Consider the following 26,312-nt stretch of genomic DNA (forward strand, 5'->3'; position numbering starts at 1 on the left):
GCATAAATGACTGACCCTGCATAGTGGAATAAACACTCTTTGTCTTGGCATACTATTTGAGTCTGGGGTCTTTCTTCAGAATTTTCTTGGACCCTACAGAGTGAAGTCATAAGATATGATTCATGGTGTTTCATTTTAGAAGTACTGTTGCAGGATGTTGATACTACAAAGACAGATAGGCAAAGCAATATCCCACCCTTGAGTTCTGGGACTTTCCTCAATCAGAAAACACTGACCACAAACAGTGGCTGTACATGTGAAGAGACTGGAGAATCTATTCCTTTGGGATCTCACCTCATTTCTGCACAAAAGGGACAACCAATGAGCTTCTTGTTTGCAAAATGTTTGAATTCTAACCCTGAAGCTAGTGGTGACAATCAAAGCGATGCCACAAAACAGACTAATGATGTTGTTGGATCTCGTTGGTTCTTTACACATAGGAAGATGTTCACAATTCCTAACAGAGGAGAGAAATCATACAATGATACCCAGTCTGGTAACGTACTCAGCTCTAAGCAACCACTTATGTAGTATGAAATTCTCTCTCATGACAAGCCAGTTTAATATATCAAAACATGGGAAGGTCTTCCTTGGTAGGTCAGTATGGCAGTGTCAGATAACCAGCACTTGGGTGTATTGGGAACCTAATGGAATCATTGTGTCTAGGATGTGACAATTGTTTCCCGGTGTATGTCTAGGGTCACAGTAGAATGCATTAGTGTTTGCTAAAGGTACCTAGATGTAGGGATTTAGCATATCTGGGGTAGACATTAGAATGAGTAGTTTTAATAGCATCTAAGGTAAATATTAGAGAATAATTGTTTTCTAGAAGTACTGTGGCCTTGAAGAATCATTGTGGAAACCAGAAAAGAATCTCTGTGGAAAACAGTGATTGTTTCCGTAATTTGTAGAATTGTTTTTCTGAAGGGGCATTGCAGCCTTGGCATGACTTTGGTTAGAAAACACCTCTGGCACACCTGAGACTCTTGGATTATTGTGCACTGCAAATGACACATAATAAAGGACTAAAGTCCTGAGGGCACATAATGCTCTCCTTTAGAGAGACATATAGATTAGATTAGGGACCTTGGTTTGAGAAAATGCTTTATCCAAAAACCAACTTTATGTAACAATCAATAAATATGCCACTGTATGGCTGTTGGTGGCTCAGTCCATAGGGGACTGGACCTTCCTGTTGCCACACAGATCTTAAATTTCATCTTGGAAGAATTCTGTCTTCAACCAACCCACAAAACACAAACAGAACACCACAACACCTAGACCTTGAAGAGATCATAGTAGAGAACAGAGATTGCTTTCTATGATTTAAAGAGTTGTTTTTCTGAAGGGGTTTTTCATCCATTTACATGACTTTAGTCACAAGACCATCCAAGCACGCATGGAGGTATTGTATTATCAGGTACGGCAAACAGTACACAATAAGGACTAAAAGTTATGGTGGTGTGATCATTTCCTTCTGAGAACACATAGAACAGATTAAAGGGGCCTTTGTATGAGGAGCTTGTTGTACCCCAAACACAACCTTTGTGTACAATCAATAAATATGCTACTGAATAGAAATTTGAGGTTCATTTCAAAGAAAGTGCTCCTCCCCGCTGCCAGAGAGCCTAAAATTACCTTCTGGGGTGACTTTGAATGTCCCCTGCAACACAAACACCTGACACGTGGGGGGGCACCTCACCTGAAGGCTTGTGGGAAAGCCTTCCTCCTGAACCATACTATCCGGTAACTTACATAGGAGAAAAGCTTTGTGAATATCCTGGATGCTAGATGCTGTACATCAGGTATATGATGGCATTCACACCAAGGAGACGCCCTAAAGATGCCCAGAATGTGGGAAGCCGTTCAGCTGTGCATCCCACCTGAAGGTGATCAGTGAATACACACAGGCGGGAGACCTTACGTGCATTCCGACTGTGAGAAGTACTTCAGCCATTAAGTCATTCCTCAGCACACATGAGAGAATTCACGCTGGGGAGGAGCCTTCGTGATGCAAGTGTTGTGGAAAATCATCTATTGGAGCATCAGAACTGGAGAAGCACAGCTGGTATCACACAGCAAAGAAGTCTTACAAACGCCATTTCTGTGAGAAGTTGTTCAGTACTAAATCCCACCTGCCTGTGTATCATCACACCCATCCCAGTAGAAACCTTGCGAGTGTTGTGCCTGAGGGAAGTCACTCAGGAGAACATTCCGCCTGAAGGTGCGTCATCAAATAAACAGTGGTGAGAAACCTTAAGTGTGTTCTGAGTGTGGGAGGCCTTCAGTGATAAGTCAGTTCTCAGTACCCACCACGGAATTCACACTTCTAAAGCTCATCTCAAAGAGTGTAAGTGAATTCAGACAGGTAATGAGCCACATGTCTGCACCGAATGTGGGAAAGGTTCAGTGGCAGGTCTCTCTACCATAGACACGGTAGAATCCATGCTAGGGAGAAACTGTCTGTCAAAAATGTGTGTTGTAGGAATTTAGCAGAGTAGACATTAGAGTGAACACCTGTCTTCTAGAAGTATTTTGACCTTGAAGAACCATTGTGATAATCAGTAAGAATCCTTGGGAAGAACAGAGCTTGTTTTCAGTGATTTGTAGAAATCTTTTGCTGAAGGGGCATTGCAGCCATCCCATGATTTTGGTCACAAGACACCTCAGGCACACCTGAGGCTCTTGGATTATTGTGTATTGCAAACAATACATAATAAAGGACTGAAGTAATGGAGGCAAGTGATTCTCTCCTTTAGGTGGACATGTAAATTAGATAAGGGACCCTTGTATGAGGGAATACTTTGTGTAACGATCAATAAATACACCCTAGTGTGGCTATTCAGGGTTCAGTCCATCAGCAAGTTTGGACCTTCCTGCTGCCCCATAGACCTTAGAATTTCATCTTGGCATGTCTTCTGTCTTCAGCTGACCTGCACTATACAGAACACCTTGATATTTGGTGATCAGAAACATGGGTACAAGGAAAGAAGGGTCTGGACACCCCAAGACGGGAGGTAAGGCACACTCATAGTAGTAGGGGAGGCTCCAGGATAGGGCTGGAACATGGGGGATTTAAATTCCCTATCTCAGGATTGGAGCAGCAACAAACAAAATGGCTCATGGAACAAAGAATCAGCCGAGGAAAAAGGCTTTTCTCAGTAGAGAAGAGGGAAGGAAAAGAAATTTCTTGACAAAAGGAGAAATGTTTATCAAGACAAAAGGATTTTCCTGGTTAAAAAAAAAAGGAGTCGGGGGATGATGAATCAAGGCCTAAAATTTAAAAGGCTCCATAAATGAAAAATAAAGGTTAAAAAAATCTCTTTGGCTGCACTCTGCCTGTCAGCTCTTTCAGGGACTGGCCTGCAGCAGAGTGCACACATGTGAACTGCCAAGCATGACAGGCAGGGCCTCTATGCTGCAGCCTGAGCAAGCGCAGCCGGCCCAGACCTTTGATTGCCTTGTTGTTTGTCTGCTTAATTTTGATAAAAATGTTTAGCCCTCAGAGTGGGAGTAACTCAACATTAAAGGTTCCTTTGTGGGAAAAGTTTTTTTTTTGTTTTCCCTAATAATGGGAATAACTCATCAATGGTCCCTTCAAGCCGGGCGTTGGTGGCGCACACCTTTAATACCAGCACTTGGGAGGCAGAGACAGGCAGATCTCTGTGAGTTCAAGGCCAACTTGGTCTGCAGAGCAAGTTCCAGGACAGGCTCCAAAGCCACTCACAGCTGAAGCTGCTCAGGTTGGTTCATACACCCTCGTGAGGCTCTCTTGGGCTGGAGAACTGGCCCAGCAAGGGGAGTCCTTCTCTCACCTCCTACCTGTATTTTTAGGAGCACAAAAGAAAGCAAGAATCAGTGGTGATATTTTGGTAGAGAAATGAATATATAAACAGCATTACACCAAGAAATGACACCAGAACCACTCCTTTCCATTGCAAACATCTCAATTTTGTCCACGGGACTCCTTCCTTCCTCCCTTCCTTCCTCCTGCACCCAGCCTGGTCTGACTGGCTTATGAAAACATCGGAGAGGTGAGGACACTGTGAAAAGCAGCTCTATGCCATGCTACCTTTGTGAAACTGGTAGTTGTCTTCAGGTGTCTGGCCTCTTGCCTTTCAGCCTAATCTCCAACCGTTCTGGTAATGCTAGACATGAGCTGATCATTTTCCTTAGTGAGCAACTTGATTTGAGTTCTTGTCCATGAAGTGGGGATCATGACTGCCAGCTTTGCTGAGGTGTATGTTAGGACGTCCAATATGCATGGTGTTAGCATCCAGGCACACCTGGCCCACCCCGTGATACCTGACAAACTGCTTCACCCCTACGGGCCTTCCAGTACTCAGGTAGTACTCTGAACTGCTCAGGGTCCTGGCAATGTCTTCAGCTAAGCCGATACAGCGATACCCTCTTTAAAAGGGCAGAACCCCTGTTGCTTCTTCCTCTTCCTCCTCCCCCCTCCCCCAGGAGGCCGCTCGGTGTTCTCTTTCTCTCTCCCTTCTCTCCCTCCCCCCATAAACTCTTCACATGAGCTCTGTCTAAATGGCTGTCTGTCTCTGTGGTTTGAGCCTAATCCAACAAGGTCTCTCTCATGCAGAATCATAACACATAGGATGTCTAGCATGCATAGGACATCCAGAATCCTTTCCCTGGGGAGGTGTAAACAATGTCTACCCCATTCTTATAGGGTCCCAACAGCAAACAAAGCACAGTTCCACCAGTGTTCAACCAGAACCAATGAGTTTATTGGGCATAAGCATGAGCAAGGGGCTACAGGAGCACTGGGACCTAAAGCAGTCATTTTGGAGTGTTCACCCAGCATGAGTGATTGGTCCCCTTTATTCAATAGAGTTGTCTCTTCAGTTAACCCCTTCCCTATAAGCACTAGGGGACAAATACCCCTCACCCCACTCCCATCCATATGCAAGTAAGAACAAATCGAATACAAATGACTGGGTGTGGGTGCCTGGAAGCCACAGCTACATTTACATACACATACCTCAGGGTCCCATTCCTTCTAGCAATCCTGACACTGCTTTGGCTTGGACAGACTTAGGTCCAAGGACTAAGGAGCTGCCCATTGGCCCTAGCTCACACTCCTGTAGTCTGTTCTCAGAGGGTAGACCATCTGTGGAGTTGGGCATTGTGGCACATGCCTATAATTCCAACACTTGGGGCACAGGGACAGAAGATCCAACTAAATAGTCCAGGTCAGTCAGTGCTGGGGTTGAGGGGATACTAGCCTCATGAACATGTGACTCTGGCAGGCCTTGTCCTTCTCTCATTCCCTCTGACTTGCTTAAAACCATTAGATTACATTCCTAAAGTTAGCCACCAAAGACTATTCCCTAGTTGACCAGCCCCTCCTCCCAAGACTTACTACCAAGGTCCAGCTATCAAAGTATTGAAGTCCAGGGATTAGAAGTCCCCATTGGCTTACCTAATTAACATGCCCATTTAAAATTAAACACCTCATTCTAACACGGGATTTCCCCCTTCACCTTTATAAACTGCCATTTGCCTATGGGCCATGACTGTCTCCTCTCTATCCAAAGACAGTCTCCCCCCACCTCCACCAGACAAGTACTCCTGCTCCCTTCCCTTTGTTCCCTTCCCTTTCTCCCTGATCCCCTATCTCCTCTACCACAGAATCCTAGCCTATTCTAACACAGACTTCTCTTCTCTCTCAACCCTTAAAATTACACCTTCAAGGTCATGTGTGTAGGCATTTCTGGCCGATCAGGTAGGACAGGTATTCTGGCACTCGGGAGTCAAAGAATACTGAGTGTTACACAGCTCAGATGGAAAGGTATCCTGGAGCTCGGGAGCCAAGGACTACTACAGGCCCAGTAAGCGTAGCGTTTTTCAGCCCTGCCTCAGGGAAAGGCTTCGCAGTGTATCAGCTCTGCAGGAGAAGGTTTTTACCCAAAGCTCATCGAAGGGGTTTATTGGGAGGGAAGAATCCAGGAGCATGACTGCCCTCTGCCACAGTGGGAGAGGACAACTGGGCAGCAGGAACAGCCACAAGATTAACAGTCACGGGTTTATATAGGGCTTCCAGGGTGGGGATTGGTCAGATTTTAATGCTGAGCTCAGACTGGCTAGAGCTCTGCTCAAGGATTGGTTAGTTTTCTGCACAGGGTTAGGGTCAGATTTGGCTCTGGTTTCAGGGCCAAAGTGTGTTTCTTTCTCTGGTCCTTTTTAGCCTTTTGGCTCTAATTTTAGGGCCAGGGTGCATTTCTTTCACTGACTCTGATTCCAGGGACAAAGTGTGTTTCTTTGGCACTGGTTTCAGGGTCAGGGTACATTTCTTTAGTTCTGGTTGCAGGGCCAAAGTGTGTTTCTTTGGCTCTGCTCAGGGTGTGTTTGACTGGCCCCTCTTCCCTACAATGTGCTGCTGTTTTTCTGCCAGAGTCAGAAAGAAACCACTTTAGCTTTTCTTCCTTGCTTAATAAAGGATTTCTGGTTTGTGCCTAATCCAGGGTCTGGGAGAAAGCCCTTGATGTGTGGGGACCTTCAAGAATGGGTTAGCCCTGGAGAGACTTCCAGCATATCATTCTGTCGTGACTGGTCTCTCCGCTTTTTTCTCCTCACCAGCCTCTCCTGCGTTGTTTCTATTATGCAGTTTTTGTTTGTTTTAAATTCTACTTCTAAGTGAGGGTAGATGTTTCCCTTAGGGAACCATGTCTTGTTCCCAGGATGGTGTACAAGAAGGTTCATTTCAGGCCTCAATGCTTCCCATGGCTTCACTTCCCCTTTGCCAACAACTTTTCTTAGTTTTTAAATTTTAGAAAATCAGAAGAAAAAAAGAAGGTATTAAGTCCGTGTGCAAATATGGAGAAATTCTAGGAATATGAAATATCACTGTCTCTCAGTTACACGTACGCCCACATAGAAAATAAATCCCCTGTCGTGAGACAGCTTCAGACTTATAGTCTGTGACATTCCACATGACTCATGGGTGTACGGAAATGAGAATTCTGACGGTGAGTTCCCCATAATGGAACATGGACGTGGCCGTGACAATGCCTCGGGGAGGAAAACGGAATCAGAATGTACACCATTATAACTATTGGCAAAGCATAAGGTCCCAAGTGGTGATGGGCATGCGCACTACTACTTCTGTAACTGCAAGCAGTAGTGGCCATGCGCAATACCGACTTCCGCCGGGAATGGGCGAAAGGCTGAGGTGTGGCCAGAAGTACCCATTTCCGCTTAGATCTTCACGTGGTTAGCTGTTGTTATCGTTACCAGGACGCCGTGAGAGTTTGGGTTCTGAACTTGGGGAATTCTGCGCGTCCGTGGGCGGAAGTCGCGTCCGGGCGAGCTGTGCGCAGCGCTCTCTGCGGTGCAGGGCGAGGTGAGCGGCGGCGGCGCGGGGCGGACGCTGTGCTGCCGAGCGCTGGCTTGTGCCGAGCGACCGCTGAGGCGGCTGCAGAGAGGTGCGGTGGGTGAGCTGGGCTGGCCCTGTGCGAGCTGGGAGAGCAAGGCTGCTGAGGGAGGCGATGGAGCCTGCTGTTGTGAGCCTGGGCTGGTGTCTGTGAGGGCGACCGCGCCGCCTTCCGGACTGGGAATGTTTGCGTAGCCCGTGCCTGGCTTGAGTCCGCCTGCCAGAGGAGAAGCAGTAGATGAAAATGGAAAATGAGTTTATGCACGGTTTTGACTTACTCCGGGGCCGCAGCATCCTCGGTCTGCCCAAGCCTAAGCAGTGTCAGAATTGCTAGGAGGAATGGGACTGTGCGAGCTCGTAGCTTTGGGGTGCCGGGGAAGCGGGGCTTCGGGCCATTTCCCCAATCGCGTTGTATTTCCCACAGGCAGCTGGTGCTGAGAAAGAAAAAAATTAAAATTTACTAATTCCCGTGGCCAGTTTTGAGTATTGGGGTCCTTGAAGGTGTGTGGGTGGGTCCGTGCTGGCCTGTCTTTGGGATCCTTATGAACTGGCAAGCTTCTGTGATCCGCAGTTGAGCAGCATGGTGCTGTAGACAGGTGTTTGGCCTCCTGCAGCCCCAACAGGTAGAAAAGACCAGTTAGTCTTGGTGAAAAGCGGAAAGAGGAGGGGTGTTTCTTCAAATTAGAAGAGAACCCAGTGACCCACCTGTGTCATTGGTTTGGGATTGCTGGTCAAGGGGTTTGTATAATAAACGTTATCTGGCGGGGTGTGGTGGCTCCCTTACGAGGTGGTACCCACCGTTTACAGGAGTCCCGGCGGGATCTCTGAAAGCGGAGGCTGCTTAGCATAGTAAGCATCCTCCCCTTGGTTTTTGCACGTGTACATAGATGTTTAGGAAGTCCGGGTCATGGTGTGTATGTGTTCTGCCTATCTTCTTGTTAGCCCAGTCCTGCAGAGTGTCCCTTACCTTGTTAATCTGTTCCTTGTCCTAGGCCCAAGGGGACCAATCTGTTTCCTCCATGGTGTTTATTTCTGCTGTACAATGAAGCCTCGCCCTCAAGCCTAATTGTGCTCCTCTGGGTGTTCTCGGGAGGCTTTAGTTTCTGGAATTAACGATGACTGAATTTAGGACAATGGCTTGTCTTTGGGCCTTGAAGGGGATGTGTTAATTCCGCCAGGCAAGAATAAGACCACTCTTACAATTTCGGCCAAATTTGAAGCAAGCTTGATTTATATTGGGGTGCTCCCAAGAGCTGACCAATGACTGACTCCAAAGTCAGGTTGAAGAGAGCAATCCTGAGTCCATTTCTTAGGGCCCCTTTAAGGGGTAAAATTGTGAGTAGTTGCACAGCAGATTTATTTCATTTGTCTGGCTGGTTGTTATTTGTTTGTTTCTTTTTCAAGACAGGGTTTTTCTGTGTAGCCCTGGCTATCCTAGAACTCGCTCTGTAGACCAGGCTGGCCTCAAACTCTCAGAGATCTGACTTCTTCTGCTTCCGGTGTCCTGGGATTAAAGGCATACACTGCCACAGCCCGATTTGCAAAGCAGATTCACCTAAGACAATGGAGCAGTAACAAAGTACAGAAAAATCTCAAAGAAGCAATGGCCAATAGCCGTCATGTGATCAAGGAGGGGTACGGGGCTGAGTGTTCCCCATAACAAGTCAAGTTCATGAGTTGGGGCAGGTCAGGTTCCGGGGAAACAGAGTCAGAAACTTATTTTTAACAGTACAACAGACGGGGTCAGGCAGGTTCCCCAGGTGGTGGGAGTTGGGTAGAGACAGCCAAGCAAAAGTAAGCCAGAGTGAAGGTATATTTAAGTAGACCCTGCTGGCCTTAAACTTGGCAGCGATTCTCCTGCTTCTGCCTCCTGAGTGCTGGGTTACAGGAGTGTATCATGTAAATTGAAGGTCCCAGAAAATTAAAAAAGAAGTTTCTTTTCCCTCATTGGCTAAGAAATCAGGAAGACACCGTTGTGTGAGATCTTACCCCTCCTGCTGCCACTTTCTCTTCTGTTTCTCAAAAAGGACCCCCTGTGGTTTCATCCCTGCGTTTCACTTCCTGTTTATTTTAAAGCTATCAGATATGTGACCTTGTCATAAGTGCTGGTTGCTGTTAGGCGAACTTGGCTTAAGTAATTTTCTACTCTGAATATTTAAAGTTGTTTCTGGAGGTGGGGTAGGTAGCAGACACTAGCAGGAGTCTAATGTTTTCTGTCCACCTTGGAGCTAAGCTGGTTCAGGGTGCTTTGATTTTGAAGATGAACCATTAGAGTTACTTTCTTAGGAGGTGTCTTTAGGAATGTGTCCTTTGGCCCTTAAGTAAGCGAAACTTGGGTGCTGTCTTTGCCTGGGTACCTTTTGAGAACATGTTGGTCAGCTGGGCGGTGGCGGCGCACACCTTTAATCCCAGCACTCAGGAGGCAGAGGCAGGCAGATGGACAGCCAGGTAACACAGACTGTAGGGAGGGAGGGAGGGAGGGAGGGAGGGAGGGAGGGAGGGAGGGAGAGAGAGAGAGAGAGAGAGAGAGAGAGAGAGAGAGAGAGAGAGAGAGAGAGAGAGAGAGAGAGAGAAAGAGTTGGACTTTTCTTAGCCTTATCCACTACTCTGCAGTGTCTATATGATGCCTGTCAGGTAGGGCTAAAACTTCATATGCAAATGTTGGACTTGTGCCCCACAGTCAATGACTTTTCAGGACTTTCTGTATCTTTGTAGATTCCTGGGTCGCGCCAAGTCATTCATAGCACAACCAAGCTGAGTTCTGCTAGTCAGCTCTACTCAGAGGCTCCACATGCTCACTCGTATCCTGCGGAAGTCCAAGACCTTGAGTAGACACCACAGAGGACATGTCTACTGATGTGAATTTCTGCCAGAAGCCCCAGAGACTGGAAGCAGAGGAGCAGGATGGGGCATGTGCGGTGAGGTTCTGTTCTCCACAACTAGAGTGTAGACATTGGAAGTACCAGATTGTAAGCTCTGTTTCTGAGGCAACCTCAATTCTCAGGCTAAGAGGACATTTCCTCATCTTGTCATGACATGCTCATTGTGCTACTTCTTGGGTTTGGGTTTGTCTGCTCCTCTGTGACTTTCTGGGGAGTTCTGTTTCTATTCAGCCCAGATAGAGGGGACTGGCAGGACAGAGAACATCCAAGTCCAGCTTGGTGATACAGAGATTTTTTTTGGTTTAATTATGGGATCACAGATGAGGAGTGGCCTCCAGAGGCATGAGCAATTTGAGCAGTTGTGTTATTGGCCTCCAGCATCGATGATGGTTTGTGAGACCTGTATCTCCAAATCATCCCCCGCCCAGTTGTGTCTAGCTGATGAGTTTTTATTACTTCTGGACCTGTGCGTTTTCCTACCTCCACACTCTCATTCTCTCTTGGGAAAGTGGTGATCTATCCTACTTGAAGCATCTCCTTTACAGTTTAAGCTGCTATGCTCTACAGAGCATAACAGCTACTCCTTACTTTGTCCCCCCCAACATTTTCTCCGTGTATAATTGTAAAATGCTCCCTTGTAGCCCATGCTGAGTCTTCACGTTTGCTGTTTTACCAGTCTGGGTTTTTTTCTAAGAGTAGAAGTTCATACTGTAGCATTGAACTCCAGGAACCCCACACAATTCTAGACAGGTATAATATGGCTTAATAGCTGTCTTCCTGCTTAAATTTGGTGGAGAAATTCTGTCCTCAATGGGGGTGGGTGAGACATAGTATACAATACATGACAGGGTTTTTTTTTTTTTTTTTTTTTTTTTTTGGTTTTTCGAGACAGGGTTTCTCTGTGGCTTTGGAGCCTGTCCTGGAACTCAGTTGGTAGTCCAGGCTGGTCTCGAACTCACAGAGATCTACCTGCCTCTGCCTCCCGAGTGCTGGGATTAAAGGCGTGCGCCACCAACGCCCGGCGACAGGGTATTTAAACTGTCTTTCACAATATATGTTGATTTCACATTTTATGCCTGAACATAAAATGTGAAATCAATATTTTTGTGGAAAGTTTAATGGTACTTACTGGGGGGGAATCACTAAAAACATATGGTTACTCATTTTGTTTTTCTGTTGTTACAGAGATTGGTATCCTTTGAGGATGTGACTATGAACTTCAGCCAGGAAGAGTGGCAGTACCTGAACCCTGCCCAGAGACGCCTGTACCAGGACGTGATGCTGGAGGTCTACAGTCACCTCTTGGCAGTGGGTGAGCACAGCTGGCCTGGGGATCCAGGATGGGTCTTATATTTTTCTCTTAGCAAAACTTGGTGGAATATCAGAAATCTGTCATGATTTCTTAGTTGTTTTGTGCCTTCTTCACTCCATTGGGCACCTCTTATGTGTTACTTAATGTTGACTTTTGCAGTTAGCCAGTACAAAGTTTATTGGGTACCCTTTAAAGCCTAAGAAGATGCAACAAATTCAGTATCCTTGCAATTCACAGGGTATCCCAGGCCAAGGGCCAACTTCAAGATGAAGAAAGTTGATTTCTCACACCAGAGGTGTCTTTGTCAAGGTGAGTGACTATTACCAGGTGAGGTAGGTAGTTGAGAGGTATAATCAGCCTACTGACTGACTCATCCTCTCTGTAATGGGCACCTAGATTGCCCCTTACTCCCAGTTTTCCTAGTAAACACTGTACGACATTTTATTATGAGCCTGTAATAGGGACAGAAAGATGGTTACTGGATATTTGCTTAAGTTTCCTTCTAATGATCTGTACAAATTCTCAGTTCATGTTTGGAAATCATGAAACAAGAAGTCACACATGGATTTGTGTTTGTGTTTGTGCATCTTAGTTGTCAAGAATTGACATTATAGATGCGGTTAATATATTGCTTGTGTAATGAGTAAAAGAAATGTTTCCTAGCCAGGTGTTGGTGGTGGTGCACACCTTTAATCCCAGCACTCGGGAGGCAGAGGTAGGTGGACCTCTATGAGTTCGAAGCCAGCCTGGTCTATAGAGCAGTTCCAGGACAGGCTCCAAAGCCACAGAGAAACCCTGCCTTGGACCAAAAAAAAGTTTCCTTGTTTTTGTATTCTAGAGAGAGTGTGTGTGTGTGTGTGTATTAGAAGAGGCCCAAAGAGTGTTAGAGTTATAGATGGTTATGGGCACCCATGAGGGTGCTGGGAACTGAACTCAGGACCTCTGGAGGAGCAGCAGGCACTCTTAACCACTGAGCCATCTCTCCAGGTCCTTTTTTTTTTTTTTTTTTTTTTTTTGGTTTTTCGAGACAGGGTTTCTCTGTGGCTTTGGAGGCTGTCCTGGAACTCGCTCTGTAGACCAGGCTGGCCTCGAACTCACAGAGATCCACCTGCCTCTGCCTCCCGAGTGCTGGGATTAAAGGCGTGAGCCACCAACGCCCGGCCCTCTCCAGGCCCTTTTGTAATGTCTTTTTATAATTATTTAGAGCATCTTGTCTTATCTGTTATGTAAATACATTTTCTATGTTTATTTTTTTTGTATGTTTTATCTTTCTTTGGTCTTCTAATTCTTTCATCCCATTTATTTATCCCTTCATCAATGTTCTTTTTCATCCTGGATCTTTTGTGTCCCTTAATTATGGCACACCATATTCCTATTTTGTGTGTTCCCATGCAATCACTCCTTACTATGTGTGTGTGTGCACACAATATGTTTATATTTATGTTCTTAGGTGTGCACCTGTCACTCACCCCTGTGGAGCTCTGTGGACAACTTGCAGGGAGTCAGTTCTCTCCTAGAGATCAAGCTCAGATCATCAGGCTTGCTGGCACGCACCTTTACCCACCGAGCTATCTTGTGGGCCCATCATACTTTCTTATAGGAACCGCCTTTTAGAACCAGTCTATGCTGATCTCTTGGTCCTCTTGCGGCCAGTTTTGTCAAGCTGATACAGCATAGAACCACCTGGAAAAATTCTTATGAGAAACTGTCTCCTAGGTTGGCCTGTGGGCATGTCTCTGGGGAGTTCTCTTAACTGACATGGGAAGACCCAGCTCTGGGCAGCACTGTTGCCTGGAGTCAGGTCATAGACTGAAGTGAGGCAGTGGGAGGAGTAATAGTGTGCATGTGTTCAGTCTTTCTCGTCTATTCACGTGCCTGTGATGTTCCCACCAACTTCAGTTTCCCACCACCTTGGGTTTCTTGAAATGATGGAGTATAACCTAGAATAGTAAGGTAAAATATGTCTTTTTTTTCCCAAAATTGCTTTTTGTTGGGGTGTTTTATCCCAGCAACAGAATGAAACCAGGACAGGCCTCACATTTGAATTGTGGTGATGTCTATGTTAGCCTTTACAGTCTCTCTGTGTGTGGTAAACCTCCTGCCGTATCTAGCTACTTAGAGGACTAGTCCTGTGAATGGTCCCCTTCCTTATTTTTGAGACATGGGAAACTGGGGTCATCCTCATCCAACTTAGAAAGTGCTTCCATAGGAGGAATTTTAGTTTCTTGCTTTTGTCCTTGAGTTTATTACTTCACAGCTCCTGCTCTGTTTTCTAGTATACACTTTTTTTTGTTTGTTTTTCAAGACAGGGTTTGTGATTTTGGAGGCTGTCCTGGAACTAGCTCTTGTAGACCATGACATGGGAGTTGATTTTGGGGGCATGAGGAATGGTTATTCATAAAGTAATTTTGAATTGGAATAAAGAACCAGATGAAGCAAACTTAGTTGAGTTAGAGTAGTGTTTTTCAACCTTCCGAATGCTGAGACCCTTTAATACAGTTCTTCATGTTATGGTGACCCCAAACCGTAAAATTATTTATGTTGCTACCTCATAACTGTAATTTTGCTATTAAATGAATCATAATGTAAATATCTGATATGTAGGATATCTGATCTATGACCCCTGTGGAAGCGTCATTCAGGTCATGACCCACGGTGAGAACCACTGTGTTACAGGATATGACTAAGTGCTTAGGAGTAACTGACCATTTTTATGTTGAGGTTGTTGAGATATAGTGGAGAAACAAAATGTATTTTAAAGATGTGTTTATTTTTATTTTATGAGTGCTTTGCCTGCGTGTATGCCTGTGTACCATGTGTGTGGCCTGGTTCTTGCAAAGTCATAAGAGAGTGTTGACTCCTCTGGAACTGGAGTTACAGATGGATATGAATGCTGTGGGTGCTGGGAGCCAAACTTGGGTCTTCTGCAAGAGTAGCAAGTGCTCTTAAACGACTAAGCCATCTTTTCAGCTCAATATTGGCAATTTATGAATAAGCTTTTCAGAATCCCTGTGGTGCAAAGTTTATACTATCCCATATGGGTGCTGAAGGATTGGCAACGCAGCATCAAAAGGAAAAGTGATGGCAGTAGTGTGTCAAGTGGTATTTAAGAGTTTGTTCCTCCCATGCTAGGGGATGAAAACAGGAGGACAGTAGTCGTTTTCTAGATCTACCAGCCAGTCTAGCCAAAACAGCATCTTGCACGTTCAGTGAACATGTCTCAAAGAAACTGAGGTGGTTGTAGCTTGTGAGATGTCTCAGTGAGTAGCATGATTGCTGTGCGGCGGTAAGGACCTGCGTTTGGGTTCTAGCTCCCGTAGAAAAGCCTGTATGCCTGTAACTCTAGCACTGGTGGTAGGATATCGGGCCTGGTAGACAGTCCAGCTGAGATAGTGAGCTCTCAATTCAATGAGACACCCTGTCTCAAAAATAACTAAGTAAATAAATGGAGAGCAATAGAGAAAGATATCCAAAGTAGGTCTCTGGCTTCCACATGTGCATACAATAGTGAGCACACAAACACCGCACACAGTAAGTTACAGAACCATAAAAGAAAGATACTTAAAGTCTGCTTCTGCCTCCACAAGTGTGCATACAGGCTAACACACCCATATACAGTCACATAGGAAACTGCACACACAGCAGCAGAACAAAAACTGGGCAGTCTAGGCAGGTGGCTATGCAAGTATGAGGACCCAGGTTCAATTCCTAACAGTCCCATAAAAACTGGGCACAGTGGCTTACTCTTCTAATTCCAAGGCTGGGTTGGCAGAGACAAGAGGACCCCTGAGGCTTCCTAGCATCCAGTCCAGCTGAATGGAGATTTCCAGATTCACTGGTGAACCTTGTCTTGAGAAATAAGGTTGAAAGTGACTGAAGAAGACACTGAACCTTTGGCCTCCGCATGCATGAGTGAACAAATGTACAACTGTGAAACATTAAACAGATACATAAGACACAAAAATAATAATTTGGGCATGTAAAGTTCAGGAGGAAGGGCTTGCAAGCATGTGTGAAGTATGTAGCTAATCCTTACAAACAGAGGGAAAGAAAAAATGTAACAAAAAGAAAACTTTACCAGGTGAGAAAATGGTCATAGGCTTTCTCTGGAGCTAATGAAGTACTTTGCTTACATCCCTTTCTTCTGATGTAAGTAATGGCCATGTCCGTTTTCTCCCATACTTACGTATCATTCTGTATCACAGGCCTCTTGCATAAGTTAGTTGTCTTTCACCAAACCAGGTCTTCCAAATAAATTATCTAAGTCATCTTGTCTACTGACTGATGCATCTGTTTCCTCATGAGGAAAATAAGGACCCTGGGCATAGGTTCATGTGGGATGGTTGTGAGGATTAGATGAGCTCATGTATTCACTTCATAGTGTTAGGTGTTCTATGTTACGAGAGTCAGTCAAAGAAAGCGGTCACTGCAACATGAAATTTTAAGACCTGTGTGGCAGCAGGAAGGTCCAGCCTCTGACAGACTGAACTGAACCTCTAACCACCCTTAGAATCATATTGATTGATTGTTACACAAAGTTGTTGTTTTTTCCGGATAAAGTATTTCCTCAGGCCAAGGTCCCTACTCTAACCCATGTGTCCCTCTAAAGGAAAGCATCACATCCCTGGTGACTTCAGTCCTTCACTGTGTACCATTTACAGTACCCAGTAATCTAAGAGCCTCAGGTGTACCGGAGGCATCTTGTGACCAAAGTCATGCAAAGGCTGTAACGCCCCTCAGAAATACAGTTCTACAAATCATGGAAAACAATCACTGTTTTCCACAAGGTCAAAGTACTCCTAGAAAACAACTGTTCACTCTGATGTTTACCCTGGATACAGTAACTCTGGTAGAGTCGTACAACAGCATAGAAAGTCGCCTGGCACATATGGGTGCTATATTATGTAAGCGTTGGCATATTATAAGAGCCATGATAGCATTTCTCACCATTGACAGCATCACTACGTCTGACACTGATTTCTTTGTTCAGACTCTGGCTCCTCCTCCACCATGCTCACTGTGTCTGTCTCTTCATCTCTTCCTAACAGGGGAATCACAGCGTGACGCAGCACATCAAGTTTGGAAAGCTGCGTTTCCAAATGATGTGTCAAAAGAAATCACTAAATGTGATTCATACTGTTCCATTATAGAGGAACCGGGGCAAGATGGTGACCCTACAAAAGCAGATCAGCAAAACCAGGTCCCACTCCTCAACCCGAAAACACTGAGAAGTGACTATAGTTGTGAGTGTGAAGGAACTGGGAGATCCATTCCTGTAGACCGCCTCCTCATTTCTACCCAGAAGAGATTTCCAAAATGCTGCTCAGTAGAAAAAACTGTGCAGCCCAACTCTAACCCGCAAGCAAACAGTGAACACCAGAGCAGTTCCACAAAGCAACCTAATGGCACTGTTGAACGCTGCCAGCTCTTCACACAAGACCCTTCTAATGCTGTGTGCACAGTTCCTAACAGGGAAGAGAAAGCATTTAAAGGTGAAGAGTTTGAAAAAATTCTCAGCCCTAAGCAACCACTTCTGCAGCATGAAATTCTTTCTCAGGACCAGCCAGCTGAATATACCAAACACATTGCTTTGTGTCAGGAGCAAATCACCAGCGCTATAGAGACACCTTTTATTTGTCACATGTGTGGAAAATCCTTCCTTCAGAAGTCTCGGTTGAGTTCTCATCCAGGGACAAATGGAGGAGAGACGGCTGAATGCCCTGACTGTGTGGAATCACTGACAAGTCCTCCATCCAGCCTGCGGCTGCATCCCACAGTCCACACAAAGGAGAAGCCCTACAAGTGCCATGTGTGTGGGGAAGCCCTTCAGCTATGCATCTCACCTGAAGGTGCATCTTCGAGTACACACAGGGGAGAGACCTTATGCCTGTTCTGACTGTGGGAAGGCCTTCAGCCAGAAGTCAGTCCTCACCACACATCAGAGAACTCACACTGGGGAGAAGCCTTACACGTGTAGCCACTGTGGGAAAATGTTTGTTTATGCGTCAGACCTGAAGAAGCATAGTCGGTTTCACACAGGGGAGAAGCCCTATGAATGTCCTGACTGTGGGAAGTTGTTCAGCAATAAATCCCACCTGCCCGTGCATCATCGAATTCACACTGGTGAGAGACCCTACAAATGCTGTGACTGTGGGAGGTCGTTCAGAAGGAAATGTCACCTTAAGATACACAGCCGAGTACACACTGGTGAGAGACCGTACATGTGCTCGGACTGTGGGAAGACCTTCAGCCACAGTTCAGTTCTCAGCACACATCAGAGGATTCACACTGGGGAGAGGCCTTACACGTGCGGTGACTGTGGGAAAGCCATGTCGTCTAAAGCCCAACTGAATGAGCACCAAAGAACCCACACGGGGGGAGAAACCGTTTGTGTGTATCGAATGTGGGAAAGCGTTCAGTGGCAGGTCTTCTTTGCAGGTGCACCGTAGAACTCACAGCAGTGAGAAACCTTTCCTCTGTGACAGATGTGGGAAAGGCTTTCTGCGCAAGTCACAGTTGTCATCTCACCAACAAACTCACGCTGCTGAGAACCCTTAGTGCTGTATGTGTGTGCAGTTTGCCTCATACATATCAGCTGAAGGTGAACCAAGTTGAAATGGAAGAAGATGTTGCGGGTACTTGACTAGGAAAGTTTTCAACAACTGAAGGCTCGCCTGGTTCGTTCTGTGTGGAGAGACCTGAGGTGGGTTTTGAATGCAGAAAGTCCTTCAGACACAAGTCAGGTTTCAGTAGACGCAGGGACTCCTACCTCACACTGTTCTTACTTACAGATACTGTGAGCATATGGAAGGCTTTACCACAGTCAATTCCTTGTCAATATTTTTTTAACTTTCCTTTTTTGGGGGTGGGGTTTCCAAGACAGGGTTTCTCTGTGGCTTTGGAGGCTGTCCTGTAACTCACTCTGTAGACTAGGCTGGCCTCAAACTCACAGAGATCTGCCTGCCTCTGCCTCCCTAGTTCTGGGATTAAAGGCATGTTAACTTTTTAATTTTTGTAGACAGTTTTTCTTTGAGACCAACAGCTCATAAAGAATGACACAGACTTATCATTAATATGGAAACTCAGCTGATAGCTTAGTCTTGTTTCTAATAATTGGCTCTTATAACTTAAATCAACCCATTTTTATAATTTGCTTTCTGCCTTGTGGCTTTTACCTCATCTCATAATGTCTATCCTGCTAGCTCTGCCTGCCCTTCCCAGCCGCCCCTGTGCCTGGAAATCCTGTCTAGCTACTGGCCATTCAGCTGTTCATTAAACCAGTCACAGTGTAAAGGAATATTCCACAACAGTTTTGTGTCTCTCACATCATGCATCTTGATCCTGTTCATTTCCTATCCCTTTGTATCCACCCTCTGCCCTTGCAACCACCCCCTACCCCAAATAAAATAAAAAGAAAGGAAAGCCAATCTTGTCATGGAAGCTGTAGTGCGACACAGTGAGTTGTGCAGTAAACCCTTTTGTCCATGTAGTTTTACTTGAAATCGTTCATTGCAAGGAGTCCAGTGGTCAGGTTGGAGGCCTCTGGTTTCTGCTGCACTATCAATGCTGGCCCCTCACAGGGATTCTTGGATATCCTGTTGCCCTGTGTCATAGAGATCTACAACTTTGGGTCTTATCCATGTTATTAAATAAAGAGACCTAATTATAGCTATGCATTGCTTATTTTAAATATACCAATGATACCTGAGGAAAAGAATAAAGAATCTGTAAGGAGAAGTACAAATAATCCATGTTCATACATTGCTGTTTATGTGTGTGCATTCCTCTGGGCGCACTTCTTTGTGGATGTTCTTGTGTATAATGAGAAGTCTTTTCTTGAGAAGACAAATATCTATCTACTCCCATGTATTCTACTGAAGCCCAACTTAAGGAATCAGTGAGTTTATTGGGCATACTTAAAGAACATGAGGGATACTTTCAGGAGCCTTGGTGACCCCAAAGCAGCCACACTCCTTAAAAGTCTCACCCCTGCAAGCCGAGCGTTGGTGGCGCACACCTTTAATCCCAGCACTGGGAAGGCAGAGGCAGGCGGATCTCTGTGAGTTCAAGGCCATCCTGGTCTACAGAGTGAGTTCCAGGACAGCCTCCAAAATAATACGGAGAAACCCTGTCTCAAAAAACCAAAAAAAAAGTCTCACCCCTGCATATAAGACAACTTCCCCATAACTGCATGGATGACATCCCTTCAAATAAGCTACCATAATCTATACTTCAGCATCTCCCAAGATCATGAGGCTACAGACTTGAATCGACAGGGGAGTAGTTGAGATACCAGGTGAGGTATACCCCTCCATACCTCTCCTTATGAGACAACACACCCAACCTCAAGGGTCTCTTAAATGTGATCCTGTGCCGGGCGTTGGTTGCACACACCTTTAATCCCAGCACTCAAGAGGCAGAGGCAGGCAGATCTCTGTGAGTTCAAGGCCAGCCTGGTCTACCGAGCGACAGGACAGGCTTCAAAACAATACAGAGAAACCCTGTCTGGGGGAAAAAAAGTGATCCTAGTTGCTCTGATGAAGATGATGGCTGTTTTGCTAAGGTGATGTGTGTCCATGCAAGTGAGGATGTCTAGAGGCTACCTCAGTTGTCATTTCTTAGACACCTTCCCTCTTCTGATTGACAGTTCTTATTGGTCAGGTCCCTCCCCAAGTTGTCTACCCTAGGTGGCCAGTGAGCTCTAAAGACCCAAAGACCCACTTGTTTTCAACTCCCATCTTAACATTACTGGAATTACAAATGCGTCATTATTCCCAGAGCCAAACTCATGTCCTCACACTTGTGAGACATAGACTTTACTATCTGAGCCATCTCCCTGGCCCTGTGTTAGACTGTTAAAGGACTATTTTGACACAGAAAGAAATCTTGAATAATGATTTGAGATAAGTCTCTCTGTAGTTAATGGTTTAAGCATATATTTACCAAACCTTAAAGTTTGTGGGAAATGTAGCAACCATCTTGTAAGACACAAAAGTTTTTAAGTGCCAGAAAGAAAATGACACACATGTAGCTGTAATGCCTAAATATGTTTGCACATTTCATTTGTATGAGTGTATATTTAAATATGTATCTATGTTTAGATATCTTCTCCCAATTCCACACACCTTTGTCATCACCAGCATCCTTTAGGCTCTTAAGAATAGAATATGTGGCAGCAATGCCGTTATCCTTGTCCCAGCCCCAGTACTCACTGGAGAAACCAACAATCCTTAGGTGGTGAATGAGGCATCTGGCCAACAGCTCTTAAGGGAGACCTGGAAGGGCAGTTAAGAATAAGACATGGTTGGTAACAGGGAAGTGACAGACCAGGATCTCTGTGGTGCATTTTCAGGTGAGGCCAAATTGTGACAACAATAGTAGTTGAGAAGAGACAGCCAAAAGAGCCCCCTGCTTCATTTCCATGCAGAGTCCCAAAAGAGGCAAATACACAGATACGGCAGTTTCGTTGGTTGTTACAGGAGAACAGAGAGGGACAGCATCATGGGTGTGGGTGCAGGGTTTCATTCTAGGGCATAAGTATTCTAGAGTTGCATAGTGACCATTGTTACATGGTGGTGGTCACTGCTGAATTTACCACGTGAAATTTGTCTCAAATGAAAGTATGTATATATAACCACAAATTACAGAACTATAGTTTTCATATGATACAAAGATCTAAAGAGTCTGCAGGGACTGTAAAAGTAAGACAAGGAGTTTGTTCTACATGGGTAGGTAAAAATGCTGTTGAATTGACCATTGTCTAGAACTGTCAAAATTTAAAAAGATGTGATCCGGCTACATTTTGGATAGTTGATGTCAATGACACACTTGTGGACATAGGTCCAAGACACATTTCTTTTTTTTTTTTTGGTTTTTCGAGACAGGGTTTCTCTATGGCTTTGGAGGCTGTCCTGGAACTAGCTCTTGTAGACCAGGCTGGCCTCGAACTCACAGAGATCCGCCTGCCTCTGCCTCCTGAGTGCTGGGATTAAAGGCGTGCGCCACCAACGCCCAGCCCAAGACACATTTCTTTTGACAGAATGAAATCAGTTGTCCACAGAATTTGGGTCTCCTGTGTAATTCTGTCCTGGAGGGAGGCTTACTGGTTACAGAGAACTTGAGTTTGGTTCCCAGAACTCGGTATCAGGTGCCTGCAAGTCAAGTTGAGAAGGACCCATATCTGGCTTCTGTGGGCGTCTGCACTCATGTGCATACCCACACCAGTGCATACGATTCAAAGTAATAAAAATGTAAAAGATGCCAGAAACAAGCAACTTACAAGTCTCAGGAAGGTACCAAAATTTAAGATTCATAAAAGCCTCTTAAGGTTATAAAGTAGTAATTACTGCTGGGCAGGAGAGAGTCTCTGATCGCAAAGCTGCCTGCAAGTTGTACAAGGAGCTCCAGGGATGCAGTCATCACCCGTGCTCGATGGACTTCTGTTGATCATTCAAAAGAACCTCTCATTCATGCTCCAATAAGCCCATTAACTCATTGGTTCACTGATTGGACTTTTGTGAAATCACTACTTTGGCCCGTTGTCAGTGCCTTATCTAGGATAAATAGACATTGTTCACATCTCAGGAAGTCAAAACAGCCCAGCATTTCACTGGAGATCAGTGCCATGACTTGTTTATGTTGGATAAGTGCTTATCTGCATGTATGTATGTATGCACAAAGGCCAGAAGAGGGCATCAGATCTGAACCTGGAATTACAGTTGAGAGCCACCATGTGGATAATAGGAACCAAACTTGGGTTCTCTGCAAGAGCGTCAAGTTTCCCTAATCACCCAAAATTTTAAAATGGGTTCTTTTCTTCATTTTTGTTGTTTGTATATTCTATATCCATTGATCCACCTGTCTGTTTCCATGCCAACCAATACCATGCTGCTTTTATTACAGTATTTCTGTAGTTCAACCTGAAATATGGCGCGGTGATATCTCCAGCATTCCTGTTTTTTGGTTTGTTTTACCCCCTCTGTTACCATATTAAGTTGAAGATTATTTTTCTTTCAATTTTTGTGAAAAATTGAATCTGTAGATTCCTTTAGGTAGGATGGCCATTTTCACAATATTACTCTTACTGACCCATGAACATGGGTGATCTTTCCATCTTCTAATATCTTCTTTAACTTCCCTTTTCAATGCCTTCAAGTTTCACCTAGCGTTCTTGGGCGGAAGTGTCCCTGTCCGTGCCCCACCCCCATGCCGCGTGCAAATTCTCTGATCTCTGAGCGAGCTACAGGAGAGCAGGGCTGCTGTGGACTGCAATGGAGCAACCTCAGTGCTTTGTAACCTGGAAGTATGATTGGAGACCCGGCTGTGAGTCCTGGCTCTGGGACAAACACTGGCCCACAGGAAGAGAAAAATAGCATAAAGATAAAAATGGGAAAGCTAATTTATTCAGTTTGAGCCAAAACTGAGAAGACCACCAGTCTCAATTTTTTGTTTCTGCTTTTTTTCCATTCCAGAGGCAAAACTATTCCAGAGGGATAGAACAAAAGCACGTGTACATTTGCCCCTGGACTCCAATCAGAGCTGGACATGGTGCCTTGGTGCAAGGGGCAGGGCTTTCCAATCCCAGAATACTATTTCCTGTAGGGTGCTGGAGCTCAAAAGATTAGATTTAAAATTAAATAAATAAACCCTAGACCCTAATTGTATCCTTAGGACATGTATATGGGCCAGTGCTGTCTTCTGACCTATGGACATGGTGTCTGTGATGGACAGAAATGATACTGCTTGCATATTGGGTCATGTTGTTTGAGCTGTGTTTGGAATTGAGTCTCAGGGAACCAATAAATTAGATTTCTTTGGGAAATGTCTGCTCACTTTCAAAGTTGTGACATTTCTAGAAGCCTAAGATACCTCAGTGACTGGAGAGTAAATCTACAGTTTTGTGGTGATCAGACGATCCTGAACATTATTGGTGTCAGTGCCATACTCTGGTGCAGTAGAGGCCACTCCTTGTCGACAGACATGAAGTGGTCTATGAATAGAGGCCCTGGTGCACACGCGTACAGGTTTTCCAAACCACACAAGAGATTGGGTCTGAGAATTTAAGTGAATTGTCAGAAAAGAATAGGCTGTGTGGCATGTCATGGATGGATACAGAACTAGTCTAGAAGCAGAATAAGAACCAGAAATGGTCATTGCCCCCCTGAGCTTCTAAGTCAGGACAGTGGGAACAGCGTGTCATGTGAGACTGATCCCTGCCTGCTCATCTACCCAGTGACCACAGGGTAATTCAGGACTGGAATCCAGCCTCAATAGTAAAGGTTATTGTATATGACTGAAATGGTGTGTGGAATTTAAATAAAAATGAAGTAGGCAGCTTGCTGGGTTTCATGTGTATTTGCCATGTGCCGAGCAGGTGCCTGGTCTTGAGCCTTATCCTTCGTCAGACCCCTGCCCTGTGCTAGGGAGCACCACCTGCATCAGTAATAACCAAGTTAGACTCTGATGACAAGAGTAGGACTCTCCTGAGCCTGCTCTGCCAAGTCTGCAAGGCAACCTTCACTTGGAGCCTGGAGAGTTCAATGCTGGATCAGTGGTCACTCGGCCATTGGCTTCCTGGAACTTCCCAGTGTCCCTGCAGATCCACGGACATGCCACATCCAGACTGCAGTACTCAGATGATGCCACAACTGCATCCGCCCAGCAGCTCTGCGTAGAACCTCTTGTCGCACACCCTGCTTCTAACTCTTGTGGAAATCAGATCTCCTAGCAAGAGTTTACAAAGAGTAGAAACCAATGAAGACATGTCTGCTGATGTGCAATCCCAGGAACCCCAAAGACTGGGAGCACAGGAGCCGGATTAGGTCATGTGGGGTAAGCAGGACCTTCCCTGGGTTCAGATCTGCAGGGCTGTAGACAGACATGGAGGCAGCAGGTCCTGGGCTCCCAGTTTCTGAAGTAGTTTAGTGGAGTACAGGAGTCAGATGTCCCCCCATCTTATCTTTTCATGACATGCTGATTGTGCTACCTCTTAGGGTCTTCATTTAGATTTGTCCGTGCCCAGTGACTTCCTGTAGAGTCCATTTTTTTTTTTTTTGCACCCCAGCTTGAAAAAGGCAACTACAGACCAAGAGAATTTTCCCCAAGTGCAGCTTGGTAAACCAATGAGGTTATTGTGGTTACTTAAGTGGCATTAGTAACCTGGGCAGCTGTTTCACTGAAAAGCCCCATCTCAGCATGGGGGAAGAGGCTGCTAAAAAGACCCCAGAGTTTCCCGTGTAGCTGCGTGACTGAAGAGCCCCCTTTCCTCATGCTCACTCCCCAACTGGATATTTCAGTCGAGAGAAATAGCTGATGCTGCAACAACAAACGGCACACTTACTGAAAGTATAAGTAAGTATTTATTGTAGAAATTACTCACAAGAGACAAACAAGTAACTCAGATGAGCCAAGTATTTTTCCGCCGCCAAACTGGAAGCCGAAAAGAGGGCGAGACTTCTGCTGTTCAGTCTTTTTTTTTTGTTTTGTTTTGTTTTTTGTTTTGTTTTGTTTTTACGAGACAGGGTTTCTCTGTATTGTTTTCGAGGCTGTCGGTCCAGCCCAGCCTCGAACTCACAGTGATCCACCTGCCTCTGTCTCCCGAGTGCTGGGATTAAAGGTGTGCGCCACCACCGCCCGACTCTGTTCAGTCTTTTATTCCTTCCTCCGTACATACCCCTAGCCATGCCCAAAAGTGGGCCTGGCTAGTGATGTAGTTCACCGACTACGTCCATATACGTCTTTAGTCATGCCTAAAGTGGGTGTGGTTAGCAGTGCGGTAAACCGCCCTTTTATTACCTCATCTGTATGCGCCTCTAATAAGTCACATGGCTAATAGCGGAGCACTGTTTCCTCCCACAACTCCTCTTTTAGTCTAAAAAGGATATTTAAACTTAAAACAACTAACTTGTGTCAATGAACAAAATGGATGCCCCAACATTACAGAGGAACTTCGGGTGACTGTTCAGGTAGCAAGATGTCTTGTCAATTCTAGTGTTTATATATTATCCTTCTGTGGTCTTTGATGGAGTTGAAGGCAGATAGTTATCATCATAGTTTTCCTTAGTTATGATAAAAGATACTTGGACTCAAGAATGGGATAGATGATACTTTCTTTAAATCTTGCTGAATGTTGATGGACAAAATATTCTAACTGTGTTCTTGATAACTGTTCTGTCATATATAATTTGACTATGTTAAAGTTAAGACCTTTTTTTTTTCTATTTAGACAGAAAAGAGGAGATGATGGGAAAGTCCTGTGTATATGTCAATAAAGCACTGTTGACCAATAGGGAAGCAAGATAGGTGGGACTAGGAGTCCATGAGGACTCTGGGTAGGAGAAACACAGGGAGTCACCATGTAGCCACATAGGGGTAAGAAGTCCAGACCTTTTCTCCGGTAAGAGAAATACTTAGAATAACAATTATGGGGTAAATACTTAAGTCAAAGACAGCCGGTAAGAAATCAAGCAAACAGCCAACAGCTTCATAATTAATACAGCATCTTGTGTGTTATTTGGGGACAACAATGTGGCAGAGCCCAGGCGACTGGTGGGGAAAAACCAAAGCGACTGGCAAGGAAAAGGCTTCTCTCTACAAATAGCAGCTACCCAACAGCTATGCATTCATTGAGCCATCTCTCCAGCCCTTGCAGATCCTATTTTTGCAAGTTACTGAGTTTCTATGAGAATAGAAGCTCATCTAACATTGAACCCCAATGACCAGATACAAA

The 26,312-nt window shown here is 45.1% G+C and overlaps 1 protein-coding gene across 1 annotated transcript; it reads left to right on the plus strand.

The window, feature by feature from the left end:
* The first annotated feature begins 7,186 nt into the window (after positions 1-7,186).
* On the plus strand, positions 7,187-19,252 carry LOC101842198 (zinc finger protein 175). Its single transcript, XM_040736228.1, is given in 7 exon segments — positions 7,187-7,360; positions 10,106-10,308; positions 11,458-11,584; positions 11,822-11,893; positions 16,633-17,399; positions 17,401-17,958; positions 17,960-19,252. Coding segments are annotated over 6 exon segments (1,779 nt in total). The 5' UTR covers positions 7,187-7,360; positions 10,106-10,236; the 3' UTR covers positions 18,143-19,252.
* The last annotated feature ends 7,060 nt before the right edge of the window (positions 19,253-26,312 follow it).

The sequence above is a fragment of the Mesocricetus auratus genome, unplaced genomic scaffold, assembly GCF_017639785.1.
Source record: "Mesocricetus auratus isolate SY011 unplaced genomic scaffold, BCM_Maur_2.0 Super-Scaffold_100054, whole genome shotgun sequence".
Taxonomy (NCBI): Eukaryota; Metazoa; Chordata; class Mammalia; order Rodentia; family Cricetidae; genus Mesocricetus; species Mesocricetus auratus.